General features: G+C 35.4%; 1 protein-coding gene across 1 annotated transcript in view; it reads right to left on the reverse strand.

Annotated features, from left to right (window-relative positions):
• Positions 1 to 24,971, reverse strand: part of FBN2 (fibrillin 2) — a 232,352-nt gene that overhangs the window by 71,131 nt on the left and 136,250 nt on the right. The window contains exons 16-23 of the mRNA XM_029216913.1: positions 21,254 to 21,406; positions 18,784 to 18,837; positions 17,073 to 17,198; positions 15,030 to 15,155; positions 10,188 to 10,307; positions 4,171 to 4,308; positions 3,528 to 3,578; positions 2,583 to 2,708 (exon numbers count right to left, since the gene is read on the reverse strand). Coding sequence (XP_029072746.1) covers positions 2,583 to 2,708; positions 3,528 to 3,578; positions 4,171 to 4,308; positions 10,188 to 10,307; positions 15,030 to 15,155; positions 17,073 to 17,198; positions 18,784 to 18,837; positions 21,254 to 21,406 — 894 coding nt within the window. The remainder of the gene's footprint in view (positions 1 to 2,582; positions 2,709 to 3,527; positions 3,579 to 4,170; positions 4,309 to 10,187; positions 10,308 to 15,029; positions 15,156 to 17,072; positions 17,199 to 18,783; positions 18,838 to 21,253; positions 21,407 to 24,971) is intronic.

Consider the following 24,971-nt stretch of genomic DNA (forward strand, 5'->3'; position numbering starts at 1 on the left):
TGAACATTCACATACCAAACACCTGCTTAGGCCCTGGGATGAGGCCAGGCCCTGGTGACACACTAATGAGCAGGAGACAGAGTCCCTGACCTCCTGAAATGGATATCATAATGACAGTCATTTAAAGAGAGAACAGGTGGGTTCTCCTTCAGTGTTACCTAATTCTCACCTGACACCTTCAGGAAGAAAAGGTTCCCTTGGGATAAGATTCCTTCTTATCATCAGCTATGATCCTTTTTTTGTATCACTGACATCAGAAAGAATAAATAACTTTAGCATATTTTAGGGCCACTGAAATATGAGCAATTCTGTGATTAGTGGGGGGAAAAAAGCATTTGAATTACATATGTAAAAAGTTATAAGAGCCTGGTAGAGTAATCCTGTGCCTTTACTACTGAGTTTCATATCAATATTTACATCAGGAATCAAAACATTGTCAACATATGGCCTGTGAATGTTTTGATTTTAATATTAATTTTGGAAACCTTTGGATAGTACATGTGCTTTACAGTTTGTTGCAGTCTCCACTACTCCTTATTACCACCTCACTCATTTATGTTAACTTCTTGGCCCCTGCAAGCATCTGAGTTTGGAACTCCTGATTTAGATCAACTTCTATCAGAGCAATTTATCTCTTTTGTTCTCAGAATATTTTCCATTTTCATATGCCAATCTCTTGAAACCTTCTCACATTCACAGCCACGGTAAGTTATTGTAGCAAAATTTAAGTAGTGACAAAAAGCATTTAACGATAAAGATGTTAAAAAAAAAAGCATTTAACAAAAGTACAAGGATGAAGAATCCGATATATCCTCTTAGAATATTACAAAGGAATGATTTTGAGTGATATTACTGAGAATTTATTTTGCTGAGTGATAATTTAAAATCAATGATATAAATTCATATATAGCATCATTTAGTTACTGAAGGCAATTTGATTTCATTAGTTATTGGACCATACTGATACTATTACTTTGTCATCTTCAAAAGATACTTTACATTTTTCTAAACTTTGGAGATAATTTAAGAATAAAACTCCAAAAAGAAGTTTTCTTTATAATTGGACTTTGGATATTATAATTTCTAAACAATTCCATATGATTTTTTTTCCAAATGATTTTACAGTCATACTTTGTATCCAAATTTAAATATGCTGTCAAAACTTAGTTTAAAATAAAATTTGTGTTAATTATAATAACTAAACTGTATGCTGTTGCAAACTTTTTTCCTACTACTAATTTTAAAAATCCCTGTTTTTAAAAATACTTTAAAGATCTTTGAATAGAATAATTTAAAAATATTTATTATAGAGTTTTGGAATAATTTTTAATATATAATTTTTTTAATACTTAGTTAATATATAATTTTAGAATACCTATTTATATACCTTGAAGATCTTGGAATATAATACTACCATTGCTCACACTTTGTCTACAAGCTTAAATTTCAAATACAAGCCTATGTAAAGTTATTTTACAAACTAAAAACTTACTGTTTCATAAGATATTGGGGAAAAATCCCTTAAGTAAATAAAAAATTGTTCAGAGACAACACAGAATCAATAGAAGTTTCTCTTTCAATCATGAAACTTAAGTTTAGTCAAGAATAACACTGATAAAAAATAAAGTCAGCTAGGCATTTCTATAATACAATGCTGACAGAAAAAGCTTCCTTATTTAAAATCTTTAGAAAATAAAGCATTAAGAAAATTTAAATTCTGAAGATGGTAAAGGAAGGGGTAGGATCAGTCAATATTTTCACACAGAAGCCACATCCAAACTTTGCCATGACTTTCCCCACTGTCTTGTCAAGGAGCATAGCTGCAATGGGCTGGTAAATGTTAAACTTCAAACGCGAGTCTCCCATTTTTTTCAATGTTCATAATATACATAGTTCTCTTCTTCCATTGACTCAGTGTGAAAGACTAAACAGCCTAAAATATCTGATTAAAGAACTTATAATTTTTGTGTGTGTGTGAAAGTAGGGACTCGAAAATATATTTGTACGGCCCACGCTCATAGAAGCATTATTCACAACAGCTGAAACCCAAGCATCCATCGACAGATGAGTAGACAAATAAAATGTGGTACATACATACAATGGAACACACTCAGCCTGAGAAAGGAGAGAAATACTGATACATGCTACAACATGGATGAACCTTTAAGACACCACACTAAGTGAAACAAGCCAGTCACAGGAGGACAAATATCATATCATTCCTTTCCTATGAGGCACTTAGAGTAGTCAAATTCATAGAGACAGAAAGTAGAAGCATGGATGCCAGGGGCTGGGAGAGGGATAAATGGGGTGTTAGTGTTTAATAGGTACAGAGTTTCAGTCGGGGAAGATGAATTTTTGAGATAAATTTGAGAGTATACTAACTTTCTGTATTATACAGAAACCATTTCATTTAAATTCATTCACTTGAAAAATATCCTCTGGTGAGTTTCCCCCAAATATCTCACTTAAAGCAAGTTTTCCAGCTATAGACCAAATAGTTTTGGTCAGGCCACTCTCCAAAAAAATAAGAAAATTCATGCTTGGTTTCATGCATAAAACACAAGACAGCATGGACTTACCCAAACACACACGGCCAGTTCCATCCAACGTAAGGCCTTCAGGGCACTCACAATGAAAAGATCCTTTGCTGTTAACACAGCGTCCATTTGGGCAAACGCCAGGAAACACCTCACACTCATTAACGTCTGCAGGGAAATGAAGCAAGCAGAGAGAAAAAGACGTTACAAGTAGAAAAAGCAGGTGTAGTCTTACTTCCTGTATAGCATATTCATTCTGCAATACAATGCGGATTATTACTTGAGTTAAGCAGAAATATTCCACAACGAAGCCACCGGGTTTCCTGGGTACCAGCTGTGAAAACTACCACAGTCTTGCCCGTCCATAAAACACATCCCAGACATACACCTTTGCCAGCTGTTCTGTGCCTTAAAGGCTAGTGATGTCCTCACAAAAATTCACCCAACAGCATAAAGAGGAGAAATGGGAAATTCTAAGCTGTTTCCTAAGAATATTATTCTAAAACATTTGTTGACTACATCTAGTATTTTTATTGAAATTCCAAGGTTTTTGAAAGTGATAAATATCTCCAAAGTGTGAGAGTGAATGTTAGTTTTTTTAAAATTAATTTTAAATTCTTTTTTTTTTAAACCCCACATTTGTTTATTTATTTATTTTTTTGGCTGTGTTGGGTCTTCGTTTCTGTGCGAGGGCTTTCTCTAGTTGTGGCAAGCGGGGGCCCCTCTTCATCGCGGTGCATGGGCCTCTCACTATCGCGGCCTCTCTTGTTGCGGAGCACAGGCTCCAGACGTGCAGGCTCAGTAGTTGTGGCTCACGGGCCTAGTTGCTCCGCGGCATGTGCGATCTTCCCAGACCAGGGCTCGAACCTGTGTCCCCTGCATTAGCAGGAAGATTCTCAACCTCTGCGCCACCAGGGAAGCCCCAGTGAATGTTAATTTTAAATACTGCTCTAAAGACTTAACAATGTCATTCAAGAACGCACCCACCTTCACAAGTAACGCCTTTAATCCTGGCAAACCCTCTTGGGCAAGCTGTATCTGTGAGAACAAAGGACAGATTTTTACTTCATTACAAAAAACACAACTGTCTTAAGCTCAAGAAACAGTATAATGGAATCTAAATTGAACTAAATAAAAACCACAATCTGGGCTTTAGAGGCAAAGGACTCCAGCTGCCCTCTGTTCAATTCAGTGGAGCACATGACATGCTGTGGTAACTCCATTGGTGTTGACCCATATTGAGATTCTCATAATTTTTCTTACAATTTCCTTTTGCTTTCACACTGTCAACCAAATCACAAGTAAACAAAAGATTTAGAGAAAAGAGACATCATGCTCTACCGGGACACATGCAAATAAGAATATTGGAGGATACAGATAGTCACCCAGTAGCTAAATTCTAGTTGATTCCCTTCCTTATCCAAACTATTCAGAAGGTCTGCTTATAGTAAAAGGATAAACCAAATACATATTTCAAGAAGTGAATACATTTTACGAGAAAAGACAACATGTTGGGGAGGGTAATGATCTTATGGTCTGCCTCATGGTGGAAATATACAGAGAAAGAGATGCCTATTGACGAAGAAGCTTTCCGATGCGAAGCCCAGAAGCCCGCTGGCCAGGCTCCTACCTAGTTCACACCGCTCACAGGGGCTCCCCCAGGCAGCCCCGAGGGTGGCGCAGCATTCGGATTTCAGAGTGGCTCCGTTAATGTTCACCTCACAGCGGTTGTCCTGGATATTGAGCCAACACGTCCCTTTCAGGCTGTCTGAAAAGGAATAGGAAATAGTGGGGAGCTCTCATCTCTGAAGAAAACAGAACTCAGTTCTATACACCAAAGGCATTATTTAATAGTATTAAAAAACAAAACCTTATTTAAAAAACTTTTTTATAGACATTTACACGTACATGCATTTAAATATAGCATATTACATACATGAAAATTAAATATGGTACTGTATATATTTCACACGATATGATAATTAATACAATTATATCTATGGGTATTCTAGGAGCAGCTGCTACTGCCCACGATTTCGTACTGGGATTTGCAATTACAGGGCATTACTGTTATAAGATCATTACTTGTATGAAAAATATTCATAAGACTTATTCTTTATGGCAGATACTTTGATATTTAAGATTTTATCAAATAACATTCTCCAAATAATCTCCTTCTCTCTTAATTCCCCACCAAATAAACCACACACAATTTCCGTTCTGTTGGAGAGAAGCCAGTGTCTCTCCAACCGAAGATAATTATTTGATGAATAATTTGAATAAAAGAAATCTTAAAGATAAAAAAAATAAACATCACTCATAAAACCACCATTAAGACACACCAAGGCTAATATTTGATGTATTTTCTTTCAGGCATCTTTCTATAATACATATGTATAGCCTTATCTCTAGTTCAAAACGTAACACATGTTTATGATAAACTACTTGAAGAAATAGCAGAGAAAATATAAAAATCACCTGTAATCCAACCATCCAGAGGCAACTACTCCTAACTTTTTATACTGTTTCTACATCAGATTTAAGTTCTTCCTTAAATGCCCATTAAAAAACCAATTTTGAAGCAGAGAAGAGGAATCCAAAGTTGACATGGCAAGTATTAACTGAGTAAAATAAATCATATGTGAAGTTTTCCTTGCAGTACTGTGGCTCTCAGTTTACTGTGCATAACATTACCAAGCTTCTTGTTAAAATGCAGACTCATAAGTTTCCAGGTGTGTGGCCCAGGAGTCTGCATTTGACAAGCTCCTGAGGTGATCCCTCTGCAGGTGATGTGTAAAACAATTTAATAAAGCTTAATAGCGTAGTGTGGTCACAGTCTTGGAAAACAATAAAGAAAAAGGCTATTCCTACAGTATTTATTTTTTTTTCATTTTTTAAAATAGACTTTAATTTTTAGAGCAGTTTTAGGTTCACAGCAAAATTGAGCATAAAGTAGAGAGTTCCCATATACTCCCTGCCCCCTCACACACACAGCCTTCCCCACTATCAATATCCCACATCAGAGTGGTACATTTTTTACAGTCAATGACTCTATACTGCTATGAATATCAATATCGTGTTCAGGTTTTTGGGTGGACATAAATTTCAGGTCATTTGAATAAATACTAATGAGTGCAATTGCTGGGGTGTATGGTAAGAGTATGTTAGTTTTATAAGAAACATCCAAACTGTCTCCAATGTGGCTGTACCATTTTGCATTCCCACCAACAATGAATAAGTTACTGTTGTTCTACATCCTTGTCAGCATTTGGTGTTCTCAGTGTTTTGGATTTTCACCATTCTAGTAGGTGTGTAGTGGTGTCTCATTGTTTTAACTTGCATTTCGCTAATGAAATATTATGTGGGCATTTTTTCATATGCTTATTTGCCATCTGTATATCTTCTTTGGTGAAGTATCTGTTAAGATCTTTAGCTTATTTTCTAATTAGGGTGTTAGTTTTCTTATTGTTGAGTTTTAAGAGCTCTTTATATTTCAGATAACAGTCTTTTTATCGGATATGTCTTTTGCAAATATTTTCTTCCAGTTTGTGGCTTGGCTTCTTATTCTCTTGACCATATCTTTTGCAGAGCAGAAGTTTTTAATTTAATGAAGCCTGATTTATTAATTACTTCTTTCATGACTCATGCTCTTGGTGTTGTATCCAAGTCATTAGCAAACCTAAGGTCATAATAAATTAATATAAACATAGACATTACACCCTTCACAAAAATTAACTCAAAATGCATCACAGACCTAAATGTAAACTACAGTATTTACTTTAAAACTCATCTAATAATAAGGTCAAATAAAGTTATACTGCTAAAATCAACAATAAAAAAAAATACAGGGCTTCCCTGGTGGTGCAGTGGTTGAGAGTCCGCCTGCCAATGCAGGGGACACGGTGGGTTCGTGTCCCGGTCCGGGAAGATCCCACATGCCGCGGAGCAGCTGGGCCCGTGAGCCATGGCCGCTGAGCCTGCGTGTCCAGAGCCTGTGCTCCGCAACAGGAGAGGCCACAACAGTGAGAGGCCCGCGTACCGCAAAAAGCCCCCAAAAAACAAAAAAACAACCAGAAACACAGACAGGGAATTGCAGTGAAACTGGCAGGCCCATGAAGGGAGATGTTGTAATCTGATTCCCTATGGAACAAGGTAGTGGGTAAGAGCACATTACCTACAACTCAAGCCCTCTGGGTCAGAGGATAAAACAAAACAAACAATTCTGTCCTTGACTGAATATAAAAAGTTATGGGGCAAGGCTGTGGGGAAGAAATAGGCGGTCCGTTTGCTTTTTTCTGTTTTGAGATTCAGTTTGGATAAAAACTGTATGCAAATAAAAAAGATTTGCTCAAATGCATTTGTATCAGGTCTCAAATTACAGGTTTTTTAGAGGCTTAAACCTGTACATTCCATAGCACAGAGGAAACTGAGATGCTTGTGTAAGGCTACTGTGTATTGAAATGGTCTTTTAAGGACTGGGTTAATTACTGATTTATCACCTTGGTTGTAGTCATTTTAAGTAAGATATATTCTAATAATATTTGCTAATATTTATTGAGGTAGCAACAAGCACTGTTAAAGGCTTTCTATGTATTAGTTTATTTACCCATTAAAACAACCCTATAAGGTGTGAACAACTTTCAGATGAGAAAACTGAGGCACAGGGGTCAGCTAATTTACCCAAGTAAGGTCACCCAGCTAGGAGAGTGTCAGCATCAAGATTCAAACCTGCGTTGTATGATTTCAGAGGCTTTACTCTGCTTCTGTAGGCTGGTATTGTATCAACACTGAAAAGTCCCCAAATCCATCCATACACACACATATACAATCCATCTCTATCTCCTGACTGTTTTTTCTTTTGTGTGTGTACCTATATACCTACACACACACACACACACACACACACACACACACACACAGAGTCACAATACAGACGTAGTTATATAGTCAGAGGTTGGTTAAGATCTCTGAAAAAAATAAAGCAGGGAAAGCAGATAAGCTAGAGGCTACAGTAAAAATCAAGAAGAGAAATAATGGTGGCTTGGACTGGGGGTTGTTGATCTTGGTGGTGAGAAGTGGTTGAAATATGGATAAACTTTAAGTACAATCAATAGGATTTGCTGATGGATTAAATGTGCAGTTTGAGAGAAAGGCATCAAGGATGACTCCAGGATTTTAGAGGCTGGCAATTACAAGAATGGAGTTACCATTTGACAAGGCAGAAATGATTCTAGGAGACACAGATTTAAGCTGAAAGACAGAAATTTGCTAAGTCTGAAATGTCAACTAGACACCCAAATGGAGACACTGTGCAGATAATTAGAAATACAAGTCTGAAATTAGCAGACAGATTAAGGATGGAGAAAGAAATGTGAGTCAATGTAGAGGCCATCTAAGCATGAGTGTAAGACAGAGAAGCAAAGAGGTCCAAGGACTGACCTGTGAGACATTTCAAATTGGAAAACAGGAGAATATGAAAGATTTAACAAAGGAAACTGAGAAAACGGGCCAGAAAAGTGAAAGGAAAAGAAGAGGAGGCCATAAATGAAAAAATTCTTGAGAAGGGATGAGTGATGAACGGTGCTAAACGCTGCTAATAGGCTAAGATGAGGAGCATTGCGCCTGTCGTGTCCATGCCCAGAATGCAGATCCAAGCCAAAGATGAGGGAGATTGGACTAGATTATGCAGAGCTATCAGATGTGAGCAGTGTAATGCAGGAAAGATTAACCAAATTTATTGTTCTATTATATTTAATCATTTCAACCAGCATACAGCAGTCTCTTCAAGCAGTTTATAGAACAGTTCAAGATTGGTTTATACTTAGGAAGTTTGCATAATATCTTCTAAATCCCTAAATATTCTTTGTATCTAACTAATTCATGTACATTCTGACAATTTTAAAGTTTTAATTATATCAGGGAATTTTTATCCAGTTCTAAATTTAGAGATTTGGCCCCTACCAAGAACAGCTTGCAGGCTAATTACTGATTAAAGCCATTTGACAGTCCTATTAAAAAGTACATTCATAATATTTCCTAAGTATATTTTACTATTAACTCCCTTTTTAAAACTAGAATTCTGTTTTTAATAAAAAAAGAAGAAGAAATGATGTCTAAAATTTTAAAATATTAAGTAAATTTCTTTCTGAGAAGCTTTAAGCTGGGATATTCAAATATGATCACAATGAATGAAAACACGTAACACGTTGGCTGAGAAAAATATGGTGGTGTTTAGGTGTACAACATAATGACTTGGAAATAGAAAGTCTTTGTTCCTTTTCATTAATAACTATAAGGGTAAAGGCCCAAATCATAGACATGTTTATGACAAAGCAAAAACTAAGATATCTTTGATGCCCAAGTGGCATACAGAGTTAGTTTTCTGAGACATTAATTGACTAATGCTGAGTTCATTTCCTTTGCATAATAAAACGAGTCTATCTCAGTTGGAAACTGTGGCTTAGCAAAAATATTTCTGCCTTACCAGATCCAACCCACACGTCCTCCCCCCCAAACCAGGAATTCTGTGAGAAAAAAAAGTAATGCCCTAGGCAGATGGCAGTCTATTTCCTAGTATGGAGAGCTGAGCAAGGCTCAAATTTCACCAGCTGTACCTCACTGGGAGATGAAGAGTTGGCATTTCCAAAGGGAAGGTTTTCATTGAAACTTTGGACTTGGTCAGTTCTCCTCCTGTGACAAACAGGTACTCTAAGCATCCAGCTAAATATTGCTAGCATCAGACATAATGCTGAAAATACTATTGTCTTTGGAAAATACTAAATTGAAAATTGATATTGAATAAATAACAAACAAAAACAGCCAATTTATTTGGCACTATGTAAAACTGAAACATCTCCCTAACTACTTGGAAATACATATTTAGTTCCCTTTAAAGGTGGATACTAGGTAATAATATGAAGTATGTATACCTAGCCAGTGTAGCCATAGACACTAGAAGCAGCAAAGAATGACTGGGATCGTTTTTTCCCTTACATATGCTAAACGGTTGCTTATAGTGATAGATCAGACTATTTCATTTTATATATCTCCTATCGTCAAAAACTGACCTTATATGTTTTGAGATACATTGAAAGATGTCTTGGAAGTTTTGGAATCTTTCTCTCTTAGAGATTTCCCAAAGCAAGAAAACAGCTATCTTCTCTTCCTTGGAGCTCATAAATTTATGATTGATGGGAGAAATGAAAAAAAACAATAAATTCTTTCTATTTGTTTAAAGTTTAAACTCTTCAAATTCTTGTTAACTGAGTCCAAATGCGATCACATTTCTGTTTACCATTGAAGGTTGTTTATAAAATGTATGCAGTAAGGATTTGATTGTATTGATGCCTAAGGCATTCCTGGGGAATGAATATAAATATGTGTGTGGTATGGAAATGCTTATAACGTATAGCATAATATATATACTTATAAGAAAGGAACGCTTCCCAGAATCTAACAAAATATAAGAGCCTGTCCAGTTTATGCTATCATGTTGTACTCCTATCTTGATAACAAGAGAAAACAACTGAAGTAACTCCTAATTATTAGCTTCCTGTGATTGTGTTCTGTTTTTATCCGCAGAAGTCCTGAGGTCTCTGCTTATCTTTGTAGTGAAACTGAAACATCAGCACCATGTATGAATCTTACCAATACAGATCAATCCTGTAGAGCTGAGTTTGCTGCCAGGAGAACATTCACAATGGAAAGATCCAAGGTTGTTTCTGCAGGCCCCATTGACACATGGGTTGCTTTCACATTCATTTATATCTACAATCCAGAAGGAAAAGATTCTGTTAGAGCTGCCATGTGTTTCTGGAAAATATTACTCCAACAAGCCATGCTATGCCAGAATGTCTGGTAAGCTTGGCTCTTGTAATTTTAATATGGTTCTATGAGGCATAAAGTGAATGGGGAAAGGAGAAGTGCATTTTACCGTGTGAATACACATGTGCACGGCCGGGGACTCAGTAGGACTATAGGAATCAGCCTATTTTGAAAGGGTTTAGCATCTAAAGCTTCACTGTTTCACTACAACTTTACATAAATTGGATTCATTTTCTCCTATAATGAGATGTAATTTTCCTGTGGGAAATCTGAATTCTGATTCCACGGAAAGCAACATATTCCTGGGTGCAATGTGTGCTGTGCACAAAAGTGACTGTTTCTGTCATTTGTGGCTCCGAGAGGTTTTGGAAGAATTTAAAAAGCCTGTAGTAGAGACAACATATCACAATGCTGGCTTTAATTCCAAATTTCTGGATACAAATCAGGGAATAAGGGATGAAACTTTAATACTGGGTACAGCATTCTCCTCTAGCCCTTATCCACCTTCCCGTTCACATTTCCAAGTTTGGTGTGAGACATTTTTGCGGGCCTCTCACTGTTGTGGCCTCTCCCGTTGCGGGGCACAGGCTCCGGACGCGCAGGCTCAGCGGCCATGGCTCACCGGCCCAGCCGCTCCACGGCATGTGGGATCTTCCCGGACCGGGGCACGAACCCGTGGTCCCCTGCATCGGCAGGCGGACTCTCAACCACTGCGCCACCAGGGAAGCCCCCTGGTGTGAGACATTTTTAAAGCACAACTGATTGTGCTAAAATTAAAAAGAGAAAAAAATCTTTTAATTGTTTTAAATAGACCTTTACCATCGTTAATTTGATCTGAGTCCTAAATCAAATCATATACCATAATCTAAACAACTCCTGTTGACGGTCAGAAGTATGACGGTCAGAATTAGAGTATGCCTATGTTCTCAAGTGGTGACTAAACAAAATGTCAAGCCAATAAAGTTAAATAGCTTAACATGAGTTAATTAAAAATAAATACAAGATTTAGCTAAAGTGTTTAGAAACAATATCAAAGACTGACCTTCAATATAAATTAAACCACTCAATTTAAGGAAGAGAGACATGGATTTCTTTCTGTATTTGGTTAACTATCCTAAACAGGTCAACGTACCTCAAGATTTTTTTTTTGAACACTACAGTTTCCGAGTTCACCATAATACTTATTTTTTTCTAAACACCTCTTTGAATTAAACATGAATACTATATATACCAAGGAAAACATGCAAATAAATAACTAGAAGATTGTAATGTTTACTCTTGAACATCTCAAGTCAAATACAAACTAAACTGGTTCTGAAAAGGCAGGGCTCGCTGATTTTCAAGTCTATGGACTTGAAATGCAAATTTAAAAATCCATGCGGAAAACAGTTATGTTCCTTCTTTGCTATTTCAAAACTACTAAAGAAGTACCCAGGTATAAAATGAATTCTTCAAGTAGAAATTGTGTGAAGAAATATAAATGCATCTTTCTTTCAGGTCATTTGTAGCAAGAAGGCCTCTTAAAAGAAAAATACAAGAGCAGGTTTTATAAATATAGCACAGATTTGGAATGAAAACATCTATTCCAGAGTACTAAAATTCTTTCAATAAAAACACAATGTAAAAAAGAAATCAGCCAAAAAAGCAGCAGATACCTAATCTGAAGACAGATGATATATTACCTACTAATTTTATTTGTAAGAAGCTCCCCCAAAAGAAAAATGTCAGTATCATATACTTTCAAAATCCCTATTTTATATTAAGCAATTATGAACTCAAAAACTATAAACACATGCCATGACAGCTACAAATATAAACTGTTTAATTTTTCTTTAAATACAATGTTTTTATGTTATAAATGTCGTGGAACCAGGAACTGAAACAGTTCACTGTACATTCCTGGAAATAAACTTCAAAGCACATCTGGTTTACATTTAACTAGTTATGTCACTGGAAACACAATCTAAACCACAGTGCTTGCTATAAAAATTTTAACTTTCACAGACTCTCAGAGCTCAAACAAAAAAGTAAAATAAATTTTTGTAACTTCAGTTTGAAATATCAGAGAAACTTGATCACTGCTATTTATTACGTATTTAAAATAGCCTGTTGAAAACAAGAATGACAAGCAAAATTAGTGAATCTAGCAAATATATATAGAGAAAGCTAGAATCGGCAATGAATTGGCTGATACTGATAATTCCCTGCCTAGTCTTTGGAAATTAGTTTAGAAAGAATAGCATGCAGAGAACTGCTTCAGGCAGACAAATTTATTGTGTGAATGCAAGGCTGGAAATAAGGAGGACACCCAAGGGAAAAAGATATCCGTGGTCTGCAGGTCTATTTCTTTTTTGCAAAACACTTAATAAAATGCAAATAACTTAATAGTGGGAAGAAAGTGTAGAAATAACAGTTATTTGGTTGGATTTCTCACCATAAATCAATTTTATTTCCACAAATGTCATAAGGCTAGAACCAAAATATTTCTCTATCATTTCTCTTTTATTTACATAATATGAACTTCTTTCTTATAAACGACAGATAATAAAACATATTTCGTATTAAAGAAAAGGCTCAGGTTTATCAGGAACAATTATCCTTTGGACAAAATAAGTAAAGACCATGTTTTCTAACCATCACTGTTGCCTGATTTGGTATTAATATGCCTTAATATTTATGTAATCATCCAATGTCATACTATTAAACACCATTAGCTCCTACTCTTCACTTTTTCATGTAAGTAGGCGAATCCCTTTTATTTACCCTTTGGTATTTCACCTCTCAGTACCCTTCAACTTCATCTTACTCGTTAAAATGGAAGAAATATGCTATAAATATTGATGATTTGGTATGCAAACCAAAGTGACCAAACTGAATCAGACACCAACCATTTAGTTCCCCGTTATGTGTCTCCCTCACAAGAGCACCAAAGGGTTCTGTCGCTATGGACAGGGAAACCAGTCCTAATAATCATCAGCTTCCCAGTTAAATCAAGATGATACCCTTAGTTATTCTTGCTTTCAGAGCTTCCTGACATTTAACAGAAGCTTATCTTCCAAGAGACAATAGATAAAACTGATAAAGGGCAGTGAGAAGGAAGTGTAGAAAGTCGGGAATAAAAACAAAATGGAAAGAAACACAATTCTTGAAATCCCTTCTCCCGCCCTCCAAAAAACTCATGGAGGAAATATGGCTAGAATTTTTTTTCTTTTACAAAGTTTCTCATGGCAATTTTGAAGGATAAGAGGTGTTGAGGGGAGTGGGTGCTAGAAAATAAAGACTCTGGTTGAATACATTTAAGAAGCTTAGGCTAAACACATATTATGTGAAAATATTCAAAATTCTTAAGTGTGCCCCCTGTCGTCTCTGCTCATCTATGGACAGGATGAATCTTCAAGTACTTTAGCTGGGAATGGAAAGTGCGCTTTTCTTTGAGCAGCTCCTGCCACAGGTGGTGGATAGGAGGGGAACTCAACAGTTATCAGAACTAAGTTCAGAAAAACTGCATTTTATGCAGAGGTTTTCTTTTTTCTTCCCTTTTTTTCTTTCTTCAGGTTAATTACTGCTTTTCAGTGGTCCCTCAAATTCAATCTAAACTGAGAATTGCACTTTGTGATTGCATTTCATTGACTTCAGCTAAGTCCTTTGTGTTCTGGTGTCTTGTTTGAGTCCTAACTTGTTTCTGTTCATAAGAATGCTTTGAAGTTAAACAATAAGATGAAGAGAACGTTAACATCTTTTTGCATAATATTACTATTGCAGTTTTCTTGGCTATGAAGTCACTAGGAAACAAATACTTTAACAGATAAAAAAGGGCTACTCCAAATAACTAAAGATGAAATTTTTTTTTGAAAAGGTTACTATTCGGAAGTAGTTATTGGATTTGAGAATGTCATGGGACACTTCTGTAGGCCCACACAGTGAGACTTAAAAGGAACAATGACTAGTAGTCATACCACAGAGTATTCTGAAATACACAGTACTTTGATCAAGAAACAAAAACATAATTGAAGGCACTCATTGCTTAGCTGGTATCTACTGAAAATGAGGCCTTTCCTAAGCATTTAACTCATTCATGTAACTCCCACTGAAGAAAAATGAGCTTAAAAGAAAAGGAAGACATTTTTAAACAGTGATTCACAATCTTTAAGCCCAAATTATAACTTCAAAATTTTCAAATGCAAAGGACAATTTTCTTGGACTATAAATTTAATTAAGGTGACCATTTTTACTCAAGCCCCAAATATTTTCTGGGCCAACCTCTGAGGTCTATCAATCATTTCATAAATAAAATGCCTAAGAGCTGACTTTGCCATTACAGTGCAGGTTCCCCCAGGCTAACGTGCCACAGTAGTTTTAAAAAGGGAAAAACAAACAAAAATCTGACATTTTATTAGCAAGTAAAACAAATTGGCTCCTTTCACTTTTTTTTCCCATTAAATTCAAAATGTTTGGTGATATTTCATCTGAATGGGACAAAACTGATGGTTTTATAAACTGGGTTAGGTGCATGCTATTTCTAAAACTGGCAGATTAGCTGAAAGAGATTATAAAATTTTAAACATATTCAAACAACATTCTTTCTTCTCTATTGCTTCATAACATACTTGTGGTTCACGCATATTGAGGTGCTTACTGTTCACAACGAAGGAAGATGGCTCTTACCTTCACACGTCTCTGTCTCAGTCCTGAACAGATAGCCAGGTGGGCAGGTGCAGCTGTAGCTCCCAGGTGTGTTCCGGCATAGGCCATTGTCACAGAGCAGTCTGTTTACCAGGCACTCATCAATGTCTGGAAGCAACCGTTAGAAGACAGGACACACACACCGTGAAACAAACAGCACAGTGATCAAAATGTTTTATTTTTGTTGTTTGTTTTTTTCCTCACCCCATACCTTGACTCAGTCAGTCTCTTCGTATCCAAAACACATTCCTGATCCTAAGCAAAATATATTTGGTTTTACTCATATGGAACATTCTTATTCTTGTGGCTACTTTTAAGATGCTTTTGAAGTTCCTGGGAGGTGTGTAATGATTTGGAAAAGGCACATTACTACTTTGTTCTTCATTTACTTACTGCCCCACAGCGGTATTATATTTTAAGCATCACCATAATCTCCCTCATGATTGTACATTTTATCAAGTGGCTGAATCACTATTTATTTATCCATTAGTCCATGCTACGGGTTGAAATGGGTCTCTCAAAAAATATTTTGAATCCCTAACCCACAGTACCTCAGAATGTGACCTTATTTAGAAATAGGATTGTTACATAGTAATCAAGTTAAAATAAGATCCTTCAGGTAGGTTGTATTCCAATATAGGTATGGACACCAACGACTGGAGTCCATATGAAAAAGGGCAAATTTTGACATAGGGACAGACACATACAGAGGGAAGGTGATGTGAAGACACACAGGGGAAAGATGGATGTGTGGCTAGAGTGACAAATCTAAAAGCCTAGGAATGCTAAAGATTGCCAGCAAACACCAGAGACTAGAAGAGGAAAGGAAAGATTCTCCCCTAGAGCCATTAGAGAGAGTGTGGTCCTGTTGACACCTTGATTTTGGACTTCTGACTTCCCAAACTGTAACAATCAATTTCCGCTGTTTTCAGCAACCCCGTTTTGTATACTTTGTTAGGGCAGCCCCAGCAAACTAAAACTGGAATTCGGCTTCATTTTTATTTTTAAAATCTAGTTTTAATTTTATCAAAATTATGCACGTACCTACTTTAAAGAGTTGAGTAGTGCCATGAACCATGTTCAGTGTGTGAATGCTCACTGAATCTCCCTGTTTTCAGTAGGGTACTCATGTGCTCAACTGTACTTGGACACTATGCTGGAAGCAACTTTGCTTCTGGGGAATAAAAACTAGCTGGTTTGCATATTTTTATAAATGTTCAACAATCTCTGGCTGGTGCCCTTCCCAACAGATATCAAAATCTGTTATAAGTACATGATATTTAATATAGCTTTATATATCCATCTGTATGTATGTCTTCAACCCAAGGTGAAATGGATATATAATAACATAAATCAGTAATAAAACCCAGAGCCATAAACATAGAAAAATGTATTTCTTTCTAATCATAATCATCAAGACTTGGATGTAAGAGTCATCAGTGGTTAGATGTAAAAATTATTATATATAATAATGGATGGAATAACATTCGTTTTATAAAAGTGAACTCAAGTGCTCCACGGGAAAATCTAGATTCTTCACAAATTCTAGAACATACGAACTACATACTTGAGTTTTTTCAAACATTCCCTTATAAATTACAAAAGGAAACACCCATCTCCGTTATCATGTTTGGATATGTTGCAGCAACTGATTCTTTATAAGTCAACCTGTAATATTTAATTTTCTTATTATTATCCACACTGCCTCATTAATTTTTGAATCCCACTTCCTAGTGAAAAATTATAGGATTAAGATATATGCAGATATAACAGGCCGATAACTGACTCTGTGTCCATTCACTTGGGAAAAAAATAATTTAAATACTAAATTGTGCCACTAAAAAGTTTGTTACTATGTAACAGCATTTGTTTGATTCCCATATTTTTCTATCTCTGCACTAAAAAGGAAACAAGAAAAACTGTAAGATCTCTAGTTTTACTCATTTATTTGTAGTTTGATTTCTCCTATAATCCATGGGATTAAACTATACAAAAGGCTCTTGTATAATAAAACAAATAACTTACCAATACAGTTTCTTCCAGAGGAATCTGGCTCATAGCCACTGTTGCAATTACAACGGTAACTACCACGTAAATTTTCACAAATTCCATTGGCACATATATCAGGATCCAGAGCACACTCATTGATATCTGCATTAAATGTTCAGAGTTTAATGCTCACAGCCACTTATTGTCTGTTGATACATGTATGTCTAGTAAAGATCACTCAAAATACGTAGTGTCTAACCCTGCAAACCCCCAATTTGCCATTCAGAAAGGGAAACGAAATGAAAATAAGGAGTGAGAAGAAAATAGAGAGATATGGGACACTTCCTGGTAAGTCAAAAGAAAAATGAAGGGAACCGGCAGAAATTCAAAGCATTAAGCCATGTAATGTGCTGGCATTTATGATAAAATTAATAAAGAAATTTATAGACTGTTGGCTCAAAACCCAAAGGAAAACTCAACTTGATAGGTATTATAACCATCTAATTAAAAGGCAAAGATTTATTAGGGTGTCTGTATAATTTTATGGTCCTGAAGGCCTGGAATATTTCTATTTTATTATCATTTTTTATAGTCAACTAAGTAATATGATACTTATTAAATGTTACTCATTGTTGATAAGTTGAAATTAATGGAGAGGACAGTTCAAATGTGGATGCTTGAGAACACAATGTTTTACAACAAGCCATGAACATGACTACGCTCTGTCACCCGTGGGCCGTGGGACTTGAGGAATGATGTGCTTGTATGAGCAACCATCTAGCTGCAATGGCTCTGTTGGGGAGGCCATATTGAAAGGGAATAAAAAAACGGAGTCAGCATAAAATAAAATTTTGGTAACTATGCTCAAATTTTAATCCTAACTACTGTGTTCTAGAATTTGGGAAGCCTTAAATACTCCAGAAATGTTAGTCTTTTAATCTAATTTTTGGGAGAAACATCATTGTAAAAGTTTGCTCCTTTACTCTGGTTTCTGATGTTCTTTGCAAAAAAATGTGATATTTACTGTCAATTAATCTATAATTTGTCTAAAGTCTCCTCAAACATGAAAGTATTAGAATATATATGTAAACTAAAGGTTAATAGCACCCTACAATTTTATTTTAAAAAAACAAAGGACACTATTAACATATAAAATAACTTTATAAACACATATGTACTTAATGTTCAAGTTCTATATTGTAATTTTGTTAATCATAGTGCTAAATTTTAAAAAAGAAAACTTTAATGAAACCTTGTACTTCTTTGGTTGGACAGAAACATTTTAGTATTCTTAGTCATAAGTAGTCAATTTATTTTTAGGGCAATATATCTCAAATATCTGTTAAAAATCCATATCAAATATCTCTTACAGATTGTTTTTGTTTAAACCATGTCAGCACCATTATTTAACATTTTTCTTTAAATTGTCTTGTTTTTCTTCTTTTTTTTTTTTTTTTACAAGCTCTAGCTTCTTCTTAAGTGACGGTATCCGTAAAATCATGGTTGTAGTTTGTTAGTGACATTTTAAACAATGCATATTTAACAGATAAATATTTATCTACTATGAAAAATGTACATCTACATACTTATTGATACCATCTAGCTTATAACCATTGTTCTAGGAGATATTTTATTACTTTATACTGATATATTTTTATAATAGTAAATACATCTTATCTATAATATTATAATAATAAAGCTATAAAACTATATAATTATTATAAGATTGAGAATTGAATAGAGCTACCTCTTCCATCCACAGTGATACCTACTCCGCTACTACAAAGACCGTGGAATTCAGCTGTAAGATAAAAACAAATAGAGAAATCAAAAACTCTAAATTATATCTGTTCCATACACAAGTCACTTACATAACTCCAAAACTATCATTAAAAATTACCTGCAACAACTTAAAATGAAAAGGACCATTTTCTAGCACAAAATTATTTTAAGAATTCCAAAATCACAGGTAAGCATAAAAAAGTAAATAAAAATAACTGTGATTATCACCCTGAATTTCATTAATATATTGATAAACATTACAAATATTTTCTACTTATGTAAACTTTAAAAATATCTAAATTGTACAACAGAGATTGCTTTTTAGATTTTCTTCTCCTCTCAATAATAAAATAATAGAAAACACTTATGTAATAAATAGCATTTACCACGTGATGTGCCTGGTGTTGTTCTAGTATTTTCCATCTAATAATTTATTTAATCCTCCCAATACCACAAACTAGATACTGTTATTTTTCCTCTTTTAATCCCAAGAGAGCTTGGATAGAGATGGGAAGTAACATGCTCAGGTCATAGAGTTTGTAAGTGGGGAGCAGGCTTGGACCCTCTGTACTCTACAATAGACATTTCATGTAATAGCCTATTTATAATAAGACGATTTAACATCTTTTCTCAGTTATGTGGATCTACCACACTCATTCAATCAATCTCTTATTGATGAAATTAGGTTTGTTCAACTTTCTGCAATTATAATAAAAAAAATACAAAGTTCAATTCTATCACTAGGTTAATCTCTTGGAAGTAAAACTGCTCAAAGTTTATGTGTCTTTTAAGGTTTTTGATAGTCCCCCTCTCCCTAAATATCCCAGGTTACCCTTCTAACACCAATGTAAGAGAGTACCCATTTCTGTATATCCTCCCCAACACTGGGGAAAATCAATCATTTGTATTTTACCAATCTAATAAACAAAAATGACACCTTTTTAAACTTTTCTTTTAATTTTAGATAGATTTCTTTTAATTTTTATATGGCACTCTACCATTTGCCTTTCTGCTTTGTGAAGCTGTCTATGTACACTGTACTTTTTTCTATAGAGGATTTCAACTTTCCTTATTGATTAATGTAAATTCTTTATAAATTAAATAAAATATTTTTCTACTTTATATGTGTATTTTAGTCTTTGGGGTCTGTTTTGAGAGTCCTTTATCATTACAAGATAACAAAAAGTTTGTATCTTCTACAAAAAAATTATTTTGTAACATTTAATGTAGGGAGCTAACTCCATATTTTTTCCAATATTTATCAACAATATTAATTACTTAGTTTAATTTGTTCTCACTGATCTCAATGCTATCTTTATTGTGTCCTATATTTCCACTTATATTCAGAACTCATTTTATTAGTCACTAATCTTTTTACCTAGTCTTGTTATCAATTTTTGCACTTCTTTCATAATATGCATAATTCACTTAACATTTTAGGGGAAGACTTCCTTCATTAACTCCTCTTTTTAAAAAATGTCATACTCAGTAATTCTTCCCGAGGGCTCTCACCATTTTGCTAAGGTTTGAACAGTCCATTTAGGATTTTTAACAGAATTACAAGCCACTTCCTTTGCTGGAATTCATTTCTTCCATCTTCTACCTAGGAAGTTCTTATTCCTTTTTTCAAGACCAAAGTAAGCCTCCACCCCTCTGTACAGTCTTTCCCAGCCTCCCCAGGCAACTAACTGCTCCTTCCTTTGTGCTCTCCCAGTTCTTTATGTCCCTTTTAAGGCAGCAATCATACCAAACTGTAATTTATATGTTTGCCTACCTATATTTTCAACTATTCCCAACTTTAAAGGAAAAGAGATTGTGTTTATTTCTGATTCCCTACTGTACTTACATCTATTCAATACAGTTTTCATAAAAATATGAATAAACAAGTCATAGAATAGTCAAAGAATTAAACTGTTTAATGTGCCTATAATTCATGACAACATTCAGAAATAAATTTATGACTTTCTGGAACTACTGATATTCCTGATAAACTGGAACTTCTGATAGACTGCAGCCTAAGACCATTCTGTGTAAAGATTAAAAATAAATAAATAAAACCAGGTTCTCATGAACTTATTATAACCTTGAAAGTGATACGTAAATTTTATGCTATTTATCTTCAGAATGACAGAAGGGATGGAAGATTTTGAGGCTAACATATTCACGTAAAGAATCCATTGTAACAGTCATAATTGGATCATAAAATAAATAAATAATCATAAAATTCACCGTGTGTTCTCTCTGCCTAGAGATCATAAGTAAAAACAAGATAGATCTCTTTATTATATGCTTCATATGTCAAGACAGATTTGGATTTCTTTTCTTCCATTAAAAATAAAGACAAAACACTTCAGAGCCGAGGTACTCTTTGGCCAAATATCTAATGTGACATTTCTAGATTCTTTATCAGGTGTGAAACTGGCGAAGGTGACTACCTGAATTTTTAGCAGGGCATGGCTGGCAAGGCTCTCCAAAACCATAGTCTGGATTGGCACAGCAGCATTCAGACTTGGTCACTGCACCAGGAAAAGGACGGACACACACTCCCTTCTTGATTCCACCATAGCATGTACTGCGCATGTGAGTATCTAAAGGGGACAGAAGAACAATGATTTGAGACAGTGATAGAGACAAAGAGATTTCAAAACTGAAGGCTTCCTGTAACTTAAGTGGTCACTATATGGGAAGCTTCTAGAAGGCATCTGCCACTTTTCTTTTTCTTTGTATCTTTAGCATCTCATAGTGTTAAGAAATCAACAAACGTTTGTTGAGAGAGGAAAAGAATAAATGCATTATCAACAATTCTTTTTTTTTTTTCCAAGAAGTTTTATGTGCTACACAAGCATCAATTATCCCACTTTTCCTCACGGGCCTGTCATTGAGCCAGGTATATTTCCACAGTTATAAACAAGACTTAGAGCTCTAATCACTGACTACATTTAATATTATTTCTATTTTAGAAGTTCTTATGAACAATGAAGTGCAGTGCAGTTAAACTACCTTGAGATGATACTGCTTGGTCATGAACTTTCTTACTTAAATTTCTGAGTTAGGTGACCTTTCTCTTCAACCCCCAATTTACTGTTGTGACTGTGTTTTAATCATTGCAGACTCTCAATAAATCCAGTTCCACAAATAATATTCAATAACTATCATTATGTATCTGTGGCATTGTGCTTGTTGCTTTACAGACATTACCTTGTTGAACATTCAGGCCAACAACTCCATAGGATAGTGATCATTACCCACTTTTTATAGATGAAGAGGTTGAGGTTCAGAGCGGTTATATAAGTACCTCAAAGCTGTAGACTATCCACTGTCTGACCTGGAATTCAGACTCAGGCTTGTGTGACCTCCAAAACTTTTCCTCTTTCTACTATGTCCTGTTACACCCCAAAGAAGTGTATCCTGCTTAGTTCTCTCATTCTAAATTCTCATAAAATATAATACAACTTTATGAGATGGTAAATGGTGAACTATAGAAAAACTCAGATCATCGTACAGGCCAGAGAAGCAGTAGAGCTTTTAAGCAGTCTATTGATATGGCAATTCCATCAGAGATAACCATTATTATAAATATCTATAATTATTCATAACTTGTTGGAAATAACTTTATCTGCTTGTTATGCAAACTGAGTCACCTATGTCTTACAATGTGGTGATGTTTCCCGTTAAAACAATGAGATGTGTGGCCGCATTAAACAATGAGATCTGTGTATGCTCAGATAGAAGAAGGTCATAAGATTTTACCACTCCAACCCTGGGAAGGGGACGTGCTGTCCCTTTCTGCTTCTGCTATGGCCTGGTTTGGCAGTCAGCTCTGAGTTACACATAAGAATAGGACTCAACACAATGACAAATATGCACAAATACCACATAGTTCATGATTTTCAATAAGATTTTTGTGAGTTCTTAGGATGGTACCACTTATCTCAAAAGGCATCATAGAATGGTCAAAGTTATTTCTGTTTTCATGTTAAGAACATAAGCCAGGAACAATTTTTAGAAGCAAGTTGATAAAAAGCCTATGGTACTCACTTCTATTTTTAATGAAGACAGTTGACTTTTTCCTTTTCAAAGACCCCACACTGGAACCTTAGTTCACATTATTCTCTTCAATGTAAGCAAGCCACTGTTCCCAGTGGACAGGATTAGAGGTACCGATACCAGCAGCACGATCAGAACATGCTCACATGAATATTTTGGTGGGTGACCCGACTTCATCCTAAGCTATACCTGTTCCATATGTTATCAAATTTCTCCATGTCTTTTCTTTCTTAAAACTTGGAATTGATGAAGGACTTTTTCATGGAATTATCATACTTTATCTTTACCAAAGGTAAAATTGGTATGGACACAAGATGCTAGCTGTATTTTACATTCTTTAGTATCAACTTTTCTTTATAGCTTAAAGCAGCAACTCTAAGACTATTTTTGATGTAACATCACTATTCCGATTTAACAGAACAGTAATAATTGTAGTAGTTAACTTATTGGGCATGTTTTATGTGCCAGACATCATTCAAGCTTTACACAAATACGTCTAATGTTAACATATTTAATCTTCAAAAACAACTAGTGAGCAAAGGAGGCACAGAGAGGTAATGTGTCTTGCCTAAGGCCTCACAGCTAGTAAACAGCAGAACTAGGGTAAAGAAAAAAATTAACCTTTTACCTGACAGAACTGTCAAACAGCGTTCATGAAGATATTGAAATACTAGCGTAACAGGATGCTAAAAAGGAAATTTAAGCTGAAATCCCATGGTGCTAAATATCATATAACAAGGTGAATTTTGAGACTCCATCCTGAAGGAAGTAGAGATGGAAAATTGGTTGCCAGGTCCTTAAACCCCTCCCAATACCGAGGATACAATTTAGAGAATAGCAATTAAGAGTTTTTGAGGAGGATTTTTTTGGAAGAGCCAGATTACAAGTTGGGCATGCTTCCATCCTCACCCCTGGTCAAGAGAGCAGAGCTTCGCAGGGAGCAACTTGAAGAGCTTTGCACCCAACTCTGTCAGGGACACGTAACACACAGAGGAGAGTGGCTGCTATTCCCACTGTAGAACCTCTGTTCACTCGGTTCAGAGGGCAAAGGGTGGCACATCCTATGGATGAGACACGGGCCACACTAAGTGAGGTTCCTAAAACGACTACGTGGAGGGTGATGAGACACCATTAGATCTCTGTCTGAAGTGGACTGCAGAAAGACAAGACGTTGAGCCAGGAGTGGCCACCAGGAGAAAAATGCAGTGTCTGCATCTTGGGAAGGGCAGGCCAATGCCCCTGACATAATCATGAAATCACCCACGAGGAAGAAATTGGCTTTAAACTCGTGTGAAGCCCAGAAGTCTTGAAGCCACCCTAGGACACTGTCACTGCTTCTGCCTTCTCACCTTTCCTCCTGCACTTGAGCCTGTGGAGTCAGAAATGTCTTCCTCACGAAGGTCTGAGCTTGAGAGGGAAGTCATAACTTCAAATCAAGTTCGAATATTAACTATTATATGATGCTGGACATTCTAATTGCTAAATTGAGATTATTTTCATTACCTAAAGTAGTCATATAAATTTTTGCTATCTAAAAATAGTAAAGTAAGGGGCTGCCTGAGTTTTCTTCCTTACTTACTGGATAAACTGCTCCCACTGAATAATTAAAAATATATTTTTAAAGGATTGAAAAAAACAAAATACAGTTGCCTTTTGTTCATATCCTTCCTGTGAGTCATGCTTGTTCAACATACTAGTTACAATAGTAATTTAATTTTCTGAAAATAAAAACCCACATCGCACTCTCTAGGGAAACAAAAATGAACAAACAAAATCTAGAATTAAAGTGCTAACTCTAATAATAATTCATAGTAATGATTCATTTCTAACCTCAACAATCAATGCAACTGAAAGCATTTCAAAAGGTAGAAGACATGAAGAAAAAATATCTAGCATGTTAAGGGAACAGTAATATATAATTTTACACACAGAACAAATAGTGTTTTTACTTTAAAAAGTTTAAGTAACCACAATTGTGAAAAACTGGAGAGCGTTTCCCAAAAATTTCTAATGCCTTTTCTGTATGTGGACAAGAGAAGGAATGTTTGAACCCTGAATTCCTAACAACTACTCATATCTCGGTTGCTTAAAAGAAAAATTATTTCT

Source organism: Monodon monoceros, unplaced genomic scaffold, assembly GCF_005190385.1.
Source record: "Monodon monoceros isolate NGI ecotype Baffin Bay Population unplaced genomic scaffold, NGI_Narwhal_1 Super_Scaffold_12, whole genome shotgun sequence".
NCBI lineage: Eukaryota > Metazoa > Chordata > Mammalia > Artiodactyla > Monodontidae > Monodon > Monodon monoceros.